At 40.7% G+C, this 12,009-nt stretch overlaps 1 protein-coding gene across 14 annotated transcripts in view; it reads left to right on the top strand.

The window, feature by feature from the left end:
• The first annotated feature begins 261 nt into the window (after positions 1-261).
• LOC139364866 (nuclear factor 1 X-type) overlaps positions 262-12,009 on the top strand; it is a 153,579-nt gene continuing 141,831 nt past the window's right edge. For 6 of the 14 annotated variants that reach the window (XM_071102036.1, XM_071102030.1, XM_071102027.1 and 3 more), the window contains exons 1-2: positions 483-696; positions 7,457-7,540. In XM_071102036.1, the coding sequence (XP_070958137.1) occupies positions 694-696; positions 7,457-7,540 (87 nt within the window). In that variant the 5' untranslated portion in view covers positions 483-693. Of the gene's footprint in view, positions 697-7,456; positions 7,541-10,608; positions 10,839-12,009 lie in introns of those variants that run through there. The other 8 variants (XM_071102042.1, XM_071102035.1, XM_071102029.1 and 5 more) reach the window with 5 other exon arrangements.

Raw genomic sequence — 12,009 nt, 5'->3', positions numbered from 1 at the left:
CGAAATATGCAACATTTATGGTGCCAGATCTGGTACTAGTTGTGGTCTCCTTTTTATCTCGAGTAAATATGGGCATTGAAGAACAAGTGAAGAAGAACCAAAGGGAATTCAATTTTTGTATTGTTTTTTTATTAGGAGGACCAGAGGATGAGGATAACACAGAGTTCCTTTGAGGCACACAGAAGCAACAGCTGATTTGTGAGCGCGTAAGTAAAGTCTACTTACTGTCGGTCCCTTGCAAAGAGAGACCTCTGCTCTGTTACTTGGGAGCTGACGATACGCTAGCATCGTGCACGGATTTGCCTCACTGGGTATTCGGTGAACAGAGCGGACGGAAGGGATGGCGCACTGACAGGCGACCAGAGCAAGTCCTCACAGCTCCGACAACCGCCGCCCGTGTTTTCATGGAAGTCCCACGCGTGAATAGCGGACATAAACACCCCGAATGAAGCCGGGAAGTGGTTGACTTGGATAAGCCGTCTCCCTTCCCTTTCCCTGTTGGAGGAGAACAGTAAAACTACAATTTTAAAAAAATGTTCACCGGGCCACAGGCCGTCCCGTATTAGGCTTATTTTGCTTCCGGTATCAGAAGAAACGAGTAGTTTTCTCTCTCCCACACTTTTTTTGGAAGCTGAACTTTTTTAGAGTTGAAAATGGGTATTTGAGACTGTTGGCACATTCCCCTGCTCCACAATGGTACGTGCTGTGTAAATCAATAATTTGCTCTTTTATGTATCTGAAAGCTTATAAACATCTTAATGTTTTGTTTAAACAGGAAAAACATCACGCTAGTGCATAAAAAACGATTAATGATTACCCCCAAAGTTATCTTGAGTGGTTTAAGGAGTAATACCGTACATTAAAGTTAACTTTGCACTACCCAAACTCATATTGATACTGTATGGGATTTTATGTTAAATCATATATAGAAGTGGGTTATATTTGAACAAGGATAACGCGGATCATTTATCTTCCTTTATCCTCCACTCAACCACATTCCCGGGGCAGTTGAGCTGCTTCCAGTCATTGCAGCTCGTGGTCATGCTGTCGCCCCCTTATTGAAAAGCAGAGCACGGCTCTCCACCAATAAAGCATCTACTTTGATGTATCTATATTACACACAAAGTCAAGGCAGCGTTGCACAATCCAAATGCGTCAAGAAATTGAATAAGCAGTAACATAAAAGCCGAATTCACCTAATGTGAATAGTCAACGAGCGCATTTACTTTTTGGTTTATAAGCGCATTTTGGCTACAGTTTATAGGGGACGTTACCCTAAGAGTTGGAATTTATTGCTGAAATCAATGTTAGTTGTGGAAGATAATTGGCGAGACTGCTTTCCACTCGTGCTCTGTTGTTAAATATTATCTACCGGTATAACGTCTTACCGACGGCTGCGTATTTACGCATAGCTGTAAAGGCTATTCACTGAATTCAGGGCAGTAAGGAGAGCACAAGGCCATTCTAATAACAACTAGGCCCACCAAGTCCACAGCACTGGCCCTTGTGATGGATGGCATGTTATGATATTGTAATGGAGAGTTTAGTTCAGTAGAGGTTCATTTCCTCTATGCCTTGAAACATTTAACATGAGTTTATTGAGAACAGATCATATTGCTGCGCTATAAGTAGGCCTAGACCAAAACAAAGTTTGATACAATCTTTACATGGTAAAGCAGTGGAGTGAATCATGTCTCTAAGACTGTCAAGTCAAACTATCTGACTCCGGATTAAATGTAAGCACAAAGGACATCTATTCTGGTCCTTTATTTGTTTTGTGTGTTTTCCCAAAGTAGTCCAGTTGTGTGATATTGGGTAGAAGTGGACTGCTATTAGGTTCTACATTAGTCATGGAAAGTGTTACTTAATGAAGGTCCTTGACCTTCAGCTTGATCTCTTGGCATAGGATCAGTTGAGTTGGCCATTTTGTGTACATTGCCTATTGAGGAACCACTGACATGTCGATTCCTACAATTCTATTTGCACATGAATATGGAAAAGTATTTGTCTGAATAATTATGTGTTTACTTGCAAACTGGAATGGCACTAGTCCAAGTAGCTCAACAGTAACTTAATATAAAAACAATATTCAGGACAGGCCTCACATGGGGTTATGTTTATTTGTTTTTCAGCTACTTAGCAAGTCACCTCTTTTAAATGAAAAGCTAGACAGAATGTCTGCCCAACATATTCTAGACATGTAAACACACATAATCAGTATTTAAGAATGCTAAGGCAATCCTTCAAACTCACCCTGTTCATTGAGTCCTTCACTTATCAAATATATTGTAGTTTAGGAGTGCATAAATATATGCATATATTAAAGAATAACATATGCTTTATATGCTTCACAAAGGAATGTATGCTCTCTTTTCTAAGTATTTTATAATGCCGTTCTCTCTATTGACTTCAGGCCCTAAAAGTTGTCTTTTTTAGAGTGCTCCATGGTCTGGCCCAGGGTCAGGATGTGTGTGATTTGTATAAGAAGGAGTACTGTATCATAATCTCAAGGAGCTGTGTAAATTGTTAGGTAATTGTATATCCCACTCTGTAGATGTTGATGTGTATGTACAGAGGGAGCAGCTCACCCCGAGATGATCAAACAGGCGGTTTCCAGGCCATATGTTTTCAACAGCTCTTGTCTGCCGCTGCCAGTGATGTCATCTCTCACTGTGTATATGGGTCCTCCTTTGCCCTTTTGTGATCTGTGGTGTAGAGGCTACCGTATCCTTATTGGCGTTGCAATCCAGATGAATGCTAGGGTTTGTCTTTGTTAAATAAACACTTGGGAGGTGGTGATGGCATGCATATATGTCATATTAACCCCTGGTTGTGATCCTATAAAGGGTGCAGAGAATGTCTCTCAGTTCTGATCCGAGGTCAGTTTCTCATTTCATTTTATAGGTTTGGTGTCATGTAAGGTCATCTTAGATTAGCAGTTAGGGTAGACTCAAATCAAATCACATTTTATTGGTCACATACTGTACACGTGTTTAGCAGATGTTATTGCAGGTGTATGTGCTAGTGAAGCCATAACCTATGAGGACTATGTACATAGACTATGAACATGGATCAGGTTTTGGTAGCTGTCCATATGCTGCAGAAGTTGTGTTGCATTTTGAGCCATCCTGATTCTTCAGAATGAGGCCCCCTGTTTTAGAATGCCAACCTCAGCCCTTAAAGGCATCTTGCAGGGCCCACTGCAGAGAGAAGAAGATGTCCACATCACACCCATTTTTACATTTTTGTCATTTAGTAGATATTCTTATCCAGAGCAATTTACAGGAGCAATTAGGGTTAAGTGCCTTGCTCAAGGGCACATCAACAGACTATTCACCTATTTTTCACCTAGTCATTTTAGGGATTCAAACCAGCGACCTTTCGGTTACTGGCCCAACACTCTTAACTGCTAGTCAACCTGCTAGGCTACCTGCCACCCCTCACTAACCTGTTGTCCCGCATTATTGGGCACACATTAAATGTGCATTATATTATAGTGTATTTTTAGCGTCAGACCAAATTGAGATGACGCTGAGCAGGTCATGTAAATGGTATTCAAAATAATGCCTCAAATGTTTGATATAGTCCAGACTCAACAATAGTGCTATGACCAATTCAGACTGCACACCAATGCTTAATGAGTCATTTCATTCCATTTAGTTTGGAACTGTTTTACAGTCTCTTCTGCCCTCCATGTTTAATTTGAAATCATTTCTTGTCTTTTTGCCTCTCTCCAGTTGAGGGTCTCCAATGAAGAATTAGAGTCAACACCATTATTCATTCAATTGAGCTCACAGGCTATTTATCAGTTGAGTTGTATTTGCATATTTAATTTTTCAAAATGTCTTCTGTATTTAGAACCAGGTTGAGCAAACATAATAAACTTGCATCAAATACATTATCCACACCTCAGACTTAAAATGGAATGCAAGAGAAAGGATCAAAGGCAAACCCCAAACAGCCCTACAACAATAAGCAATCTCCAATCCTACACACACCCTTCTAATTATTACCCCCCCCCCCCCTTACCCCTCACCTCCTGAGATGCAGGTGTACAATATCCAATTTTTCCAGCATTGTTCCCTGAGGTGGCTCTGGCGTGGACTCACACAACGCACAGAGAGAGATGTTTTAACTTATCCTTTGCCATGAAAATATGCCAAGTGGGGCAACCCCCATACATACAGTCCATAATTATTTGCTCCATTGGTCGAGGTGAGCAAAAATGACTGTATAATACAAATACTGAGCAATATTGTATGCTCAAAAAAGGAAAATAAGTTATTATATACTAATACAATTGCTCAGAGAAAGATATTTTTTTAAACAAAGTCATTAAAAACAATTCTGAAAAAGATAGGGATCAAAATGATTGGATCCCCTGTTTTCAATACTCTAGAACCTTTCCCATGTTTTCAATACTCTAGAACCCTTCCCATGTTTTCAATACTCTAGGTTCTAGAACCCTTCCCCTGTTTTCAATACTCTAGGTTCTAGAACCCTTCCCCTGTTTTCAATATTCTAGAACCCTTCCCCTGTTTTCAATACTCTAGATTCTAGAACCCTTCCCCTGTTTTCAATACTCTAGCACCCTTCCCCTGTGAGGATAGCCACACTGAGCCTTTTTCTAAAAAGTTTTATGAGACGGAGAACATGTTGGGAGGGATCTTAGACCATTCCTCCATACAGAATCTTTCCAGATCCTTGATATTTTTCATCTGCTCCAATGGACTGCCCTCTTCAATTCAAACCACAGGTTTTCAGTGGGGTTCAAGTCCATTAGAGTTAGTATAAAATCATTTAATTTCCGGGTGGCGCAGTGGTCTAAGGTACTGCATCGCAGTGTTAGCTGTGGCTCCAGAGACTCTGGGTTCGAGCCCAGGCTCTGGGGCGACGCACAATTGGCCCAGCGTTGTCCGGGTTAGGGAGGGTTTGGCCGGTATGAATATCTTTGTCTCATCGCGCACTAGCGACTCCTGTGGCGGGCCAGGCGCAGTGCACCCTGACCAGGTCGCCAGGTGCACGGTGTTTCCTCCGACACATTGGTGCGGCTGGCTTCCGGGTTGGATGCAAGCTGTGTTAAGAAGCAGTGCGGCTTGGTTGGGTTGTGTTTCAGAGGACACATGGCTTTCGACCTTTGTCTCTCCCGAGCCCGTACGGGAGTTGTAGCGATGAGACAAGATAGGAACTACTAACAATTGGATACCATGAAAAGGGGGGTCAAATTTAAAAAATAATAATTTAATTTCCCCAAAATTTTACCATGCAATATAGATCAGGGTGCCTATCATTATGGACTTGACTGTATTTCATTTTGATGACAAGGATTGTGTGTCTGCGGCATGGAACAGAAAGTATTTCTGCCTTTGTTTTAGTTGCTGGTCAAACCCACACAGTTACATTGAGCATTCACTGTTCACCAAAACATGGGAATGTTAAGAAATCAAATCTCAATCAATTGCTTTTGATGAACATTTGAATTCGGTATAACAGCCCATCTAGGCCACTCAATCACAGACATCAAATCACTTTTTGTAGCGTTTTAGGTGTTAATTAAGTGAGGCCTTGATACTATTTTTGCTCATATGTTGCATATATATAGAAAAAGGGTGGCATATATAATTGACAACATGCTCCATAAAAACACAGAGAAAAGGGAAAAGGGGGCCAGTGCTTCAGGGAGCTACATCAAACAATCAGTGCCGCCTCAAACAAATGATGCCCCTTTTCAAGTGTGAAGGCAATCCATGCAGCAGAGAGGGAGAGGTTTTACTCTGCTATCCCTTCATCCTTCCATCCCTTCATTCCTCCCTCCTTTCAGCAAACCACTGGTCAATCCAACTGCTTTTAGTACTGTAACACCCTCAGGCCTGAGAATAAGCCTCTTTCTCTGATGAAGAGACCGGTATCATTATCACAGCAATAGCCAATATGTGGCAAGCAGAACTACTACTGTAAATGCCTTTGTTAGGACGATATGCCTATGTCCATTGGGAGAGTAAATGACATACTACAGATGAACCTTGGTCTTTTACAACCTTTGAGGAGCTGAGAAACAGCATTTCTTGTAATGGAACAACTCTTTTATGGTTTCACTCTGTTCTCCTCCATATATATTAATGATGGCCGGTATGAACATGGTTGTTGAAGCCGAACGTCATGAATCGTCTAATTTGAGTTTTCGGTTCTTTTGGATGACTTGCACTCACATTTCTTATTCGGATATCTAACTTGAAGAGTAAACATACAAAAGTAAGCAATAGATTTGCATTAAATGATTAGTTTATACAGCGTACACAAACACACCAACACACACACAGGCACAGATGCCCCTTCAGTGTTAAAAGGGAAAGGGAAAAGACAAGAGTGCTAACCTCTCATTGGGTGGGATACGAATAGCCTGTGTTTCTAGCCACATCTTGGTTAGCCAAAGTCTGGGACTTATTATAGTGTTGTTTGTTTATGCATGTGTCTGTGTGTGTAAGTATTCCTTCAAGTATTGTTCCTGTGTTTTCGCTCTCTCTCTGTGTGTGTGTGTGTGTGTGTGTGTGTGTGTGTGTGTGTGGGTGTGTGTGTGTGTGTGTGTGTGTGTGTGTTAATGTCTGTTTTTAGTGTATATAGTGTATGTTTACCAGGTACAAGTTAAGAGTAGCATGCATTCAGAGTTGGCTTCGAACAGTGTTTGTTCCTGTTTTGTGAAACTTGAGAAATCAGGATTTAAGGTTCTGGAAAATAGGATTTTTCCCCAGCTCTCCATACCAAGGTTTCCTCCCAGCTATGTTGTCTGGGCTGGCCTGCCTCAATTGACGGCAGAATTGGAATGGATGCTCATTCAGCGCTCAAGGCCCAGCTGGTGTGTTCCACAGCATACAAATGAACTGTGCTGAAAGGAAACAACACTTAGAAAAATACCTTTGCTGCATCGATCAGTGAATGTATGCCCCGTGTGAATGTTTTGTGCTGAATCAGTCACCGCTGTGGGAGAAGTCACCAGGTGACAACCAGGGACAGGAAATGCCATTGTGTCAGTGTGTATTGTGTGGTGTGATCCAAAAGCAGCTGAAACGGTCTGGTCTCCATTCTGGTTCTAGCACCGGAGTTCATGCCTGCATCATATATGAGTTGGCTAGTGCACATTATGAATCATGCTTTGTGTGTGAGTAGAAGAGGGGTAGGGATTTTCCATTAGAGGTTCTGTACAGGATGCTGATGTTGCTTGACTGAACTGTAATTGGCACATACTTTTTTACCAATATTAATAACAATAGTTAGAATTATAAGAACAATAATAATAATAATAATAATAATTAATACATCATAAATACATAATAGCAATAATATTATAATTATGTTATTATTCAATTTAAAATGATGTTGTGTGTTGTATAGGTTAAGGAGTTGTTTAAAGGATGGTAAATGCATTGATACTATGAATGATTGTTGTGTTACGTTTCAGGCCACCGAAACCTTTTTGGTGAATGAAGACCCCTCCAGAGGTCCTGGGATGCCTGAATGCTTTGTAGTATCAGATTCCTACAGGGTATGCATTATTATTGTTATTATTATGATTATTTAATGTGTTATTTGAGTCATTAGTCATTATTCTGACTGATGGTCTGCTTTCATGCTCTTGGTAATTGCACCACAATCATAATGTCACTCACAGCTCCCTCTCCTCAGCTGCAAACCATTACAATCATTATTTCCACACACACTTTGAGAAAAGGGCCTTGCAACTCCGCCGAAGCGCCCTTCCCTCGTGGGAAAGAAAAATATAACGATAATGTGCAGCATGCAGAGGTTGTATAAAATGAAAAGCGAGCGCATTGGATTTACAGCGATCGGCCTGAAATGAAATGGTAATAAAAAGAGAATTGCGGGATGGGGGAGTGGGAGTCTGTGGATGACTGAAAATGTGATTGTTAATGAGGTGGGAGACAGTTGTCTACTCTTTGTTTCCAGCTAAAGCCTTTCGCCAAGTTATAGAGAATCTGGGTTGCTACAGTGTATTGTGTGTCCCGGGGTACAGAAATGAGCCATAATGGGAGGTAATTGAGTATCATGGTTGGTGGAGAAGTTGGAGAGGGGAGAAGCATTAATATGACCATATTAGATATCAGGGCCAGTGAGTTCAAGGCCATCCAGAGAAGGGTATCTGTACTCACCTCCTCATAGGGAGGTTAGGCCCCACACATCACCACTCCAGCTACCTCAGAATCCTCTGTCTATCCATTTTGTCTTCATATATGAGGGAGTAGTTGGTTGCGAATCCTAATCTTAGAGCACAAACTTTGAACCCTGTGACTTCTGTGCTTAACTTGCATTTGAGTTGTTCCATAGATTCTGTGTGTTCGTGGTATACAAAACAACCCTAGCAGATGCTGCTACAGTACTTCATTAGAACCGCAAATCCATGATTGACTTTACCACAATGAGTGTTGTAGCACAGCAAATATGTATATTCCAGCGTGTGAAAAGGAGAGACTCAACAACCATAGCATATGGCTCTACCATGTGTTACTTAATGAGCGATTTACTCCCATAGACCACTAAATGTGGGGCTCATTTAAGGAGCGATGCTGGATGAGTGTTTGCGTGTGTTGCAGTCAACTCAACTCTATAAAGGAGGAAAACAGTTTTTGATCCCCTTCGAACCCACTCTCTGTAACCTTTCACTTTTGTGGTCCTGTGTGCTTTTTATGACTTCAGAGAGAGAAAGATAGAGAGAGAGAACTTCCATGAATACACTGAGTTAGACAGAGACTACAACTTGGGAACAGGATTCATTCCACCTGCTGTTACACAACTGCCCAAATGATGTGTATGTTTGTCACTCTGAAAGTTAGTGCTTATCAGAATTTATTTTGGTATATAATTTTCAAAATATCAAGGTAACGTTTGTCATTTCAGTCATTTCATATTCACGGATGGAATTAACCGGTATGGAATGCTGTGAGCATGACCTTGTGTGGTGAGAAGGGGAGGTTACAGTTATGTGGTCTGCACAACCCCCTGACCACACACTTTCCCCTCCCTCCATCCCTCCCTCTCTGTCTCTCTCTATCTCTGACCTCCCTCTGTCTCTGGCTCCCCTGGTTGTGTGCAGTATAATTGGCCACACAGAGCTCAGATCTCTTTGTTTCTCCTGCAGAGGCTTGTGGTGTAAATGCACAAGCAGTAGGCCTCATAAATCTGAGGGACTCCAGTTGTCAGATCAAAATTTCAGCTCCACAGTGACTTTACCCCCACCAAACCCTATACCACACTTAGGACCTGGTCCAAAACTTGTTTTATTCCTTTGTAAAAAAGTGTGTGTGTGTGTGTATAATGTAAACATATGTTTCCCATGCCAATAAAGCCCATTGAATTGAGAGAGAGAGATTTTGTCTGTGAGAGGGTACATGCCTCTGTAAATTGTTCTCAGTATGACCAATATTCTGTGTTTTCTAATACACTCCCCCTTCCTTGGGACACTATCTTGTTTTGGTAGCATACAGTATGTTCTTATCAAGCAGTCCTTAGGTTGTGCTGTTTTTAATTTTCAAGTCAACTTCATTGAGCAAATGTCCCCAAGCCAGAGCAACAGCGTGGCTCTGCTGTTTCAACTGCAGTCACCATTACAGGTTTCAGTCTGGATCAGATGTCTGATAGTGTTCTATACACTCTGCAATGAAATGTCTTACTTGTACATCGGGCTGGAAGTGTGCACTGAAATTCAGTCAACATGCTGAAAGTGCCTTCGTATCAGTGGTAACACATAGAACACATAGAACACAAAACGTGCAGAACACTGACAAATATTTTTTACATTTGTTTCACGAACTAATTTATGCAGAGGCAGTGTAACTGTAGTGTAATAACAATGTCATACTATTGTAGGTATACCCATTCATTTACATAGCTAGAGTAAAATTTACATGGGTCTAGATAAAAATTAATCCAAACCAAGATCCCAGTGTTGTTCTATTCCAATCTCATTAAATGTTTCCTCTATCTTCTCGTTTCTCAGATGGAAAACAAATGACATTTACAATATTTTAAGTCAATCTCTTAATATCAAGTCTTTATTTATCAACAGTATGTCTTTATTTTCGGCCATAGGCCCCATATGAAGCATCACCTTTGACCTTACAGCAATCACATTCTCATGCTTGTATGGACTTTACTAATTGGTAGGTTAATAAGCCTATAAACATATTTCATAGAAAACATATCAAAACAAAATCACATCGTAGCTATAGCAAATGTCTAGCTCATTGCAAAATACAATGTTCAGACTGGCGGACCTTCTGTAAAGCATGTTACCTTCTCGTTTGGGATATAGGCTACTCTACACGTTGTATTGATAAAACGCTGGATAGTACGCATTCGGCGTTCCTATTCATTTAACCCTTGTAATAACATACTTGTTACCCTAAAGAAAGAGAACGGTGTATTGTCATTATGCATGTTTACTGAGTATGAGCTGAAACGACCGGATTAAGCATTAGTTTGCCCAAGCATGATTTACGAAGTTGGGAGAGTAATGTTAATTATATTATGTTGTATAGCAAACACCGTCGCCCCCCCCCCCCCCCCCCCCCCCCCCAAAAAAATATCCGTGCGCACGACAGGAGAATCCATGGAAGAGGGTGGGAGACAACTTTTTTTCCCAAAAAGTTTGTGTAAGCTTTCACTTTCAGCCTTCTAGGCGGGGTTACAGTACAGCATGGAGTGAGCGAAACAGGACGGCGAGCGATTGCAATGCAGCACTACAGCGAACTTCCATCCAATTTAAATAAGCTCTCCAATTTTCATTTCTAAAAATAACCATGTACTCCCCGTACTGCTTGACACAGGTAAATGCCATTATTTAATTGTTATGCTTAGTATACAGTCGGTGTTGCGGGTTAGATTAGTGCTCCCACCATTTGCAACTATGTAATAGTTGAATTTGAGTTTATTTGTTACTCTTTGTTCCTTTCTGATAGTATTTACCTTGTATCGCTAACACTTTTTCTTCTTAGATGGCATTTCTTCGCATGGCTTTCATTACACATGGTTTTGTAGAGAAAATGGCGCTCCTCCCGAATCTATTTAATATAAAAGGAGTGGAGGAGGGGAGAAGTGGAGGAGGAGAAAGGAGTGAGTGTAGAAACTGGACTGAAGTTTAGTGTTACATGTGATGGTCTTACATTGACATGTTCCAAAATGTTGATCTCGCAAACGCTTGGCAGTGAGAGAGGCTACACGTGGAAGCGTGGCCGTCAAAAAGCTTTATCCGCTAAAGGTTGAATCTGTGACAGTCGAGGGCTTTAGGTCGGTGTGTGCTGCCGCCAGTTCTACAGTAGCCTACTGCTCGATTCTGATTAATATAACGTACGTATTTAGTGAAAGTAAATGTTCGGGAATATAATGTATAGACTATTTTACGCACGAGTATCTCACCGCAATATGCGCCATAAGGATTATTTTCAAGGTTCTGGTCATGCCCAGTTGATGTTATCTTATTTTAGTGACTCTGGTCCACTGTACCTAGCACAAATGCTGTATTTAATCTGCTATTATAAACTCTTGACCATTTCTGTTCATAGTAAAACAACCATCCCAAAATGTACAGCCAATAAATATTCCATAACTTTGAATATGAAACCTACCTCTGATGTTTTACTCTGTGCTGCTTTCCCCTAAATGTATAACCTACTTTCAACTATACAGTGGATGTCCAGACCCCACAACCTGGTATATTTGGTATACATACACCATGCATTGTAAAGTTCACTCATATTTAATAGGGAATTACTATTGTACTTCCACATGCAATATTCCACATTTCTGAGGACAGTTGGGCAGCTAAGAATAGCTTATGAGTTGAACAGCTTATTGGCACTAATTGGTAATTGATAAGGTTCTACCCAAATAAAATGTACTTTTGTTAAGCAATATAGAATCTCTTGCTATATAATATAACTAAATAAATTATTGTTCAATATGCTCATTAATGGTAAAAATCTGTTTTGATATATTGTG

The sequence above is a fragment of the Oncorhynchus clarkii genome, chromosome 13 (genome assembly GCF_045791955.1).
Source record: "Oncorhynchus clarkii lewisi isolate Uvic-CL-2024 chromosome 13, UVic_Ocla_1.0, whole genome shotgun sequence".
Taxonomy (NCBI): Eukaryota; Metazoa; Chordata; class Actinopteri; order Salmoniformes; family Salmonidae; genus Oncorhynchus; species Oncorhynchus clarkii.
Note: the sequence above shows the minus strand (reverse complement) of the source record. Positions and strands in the feature narration are given on the sequence as shown.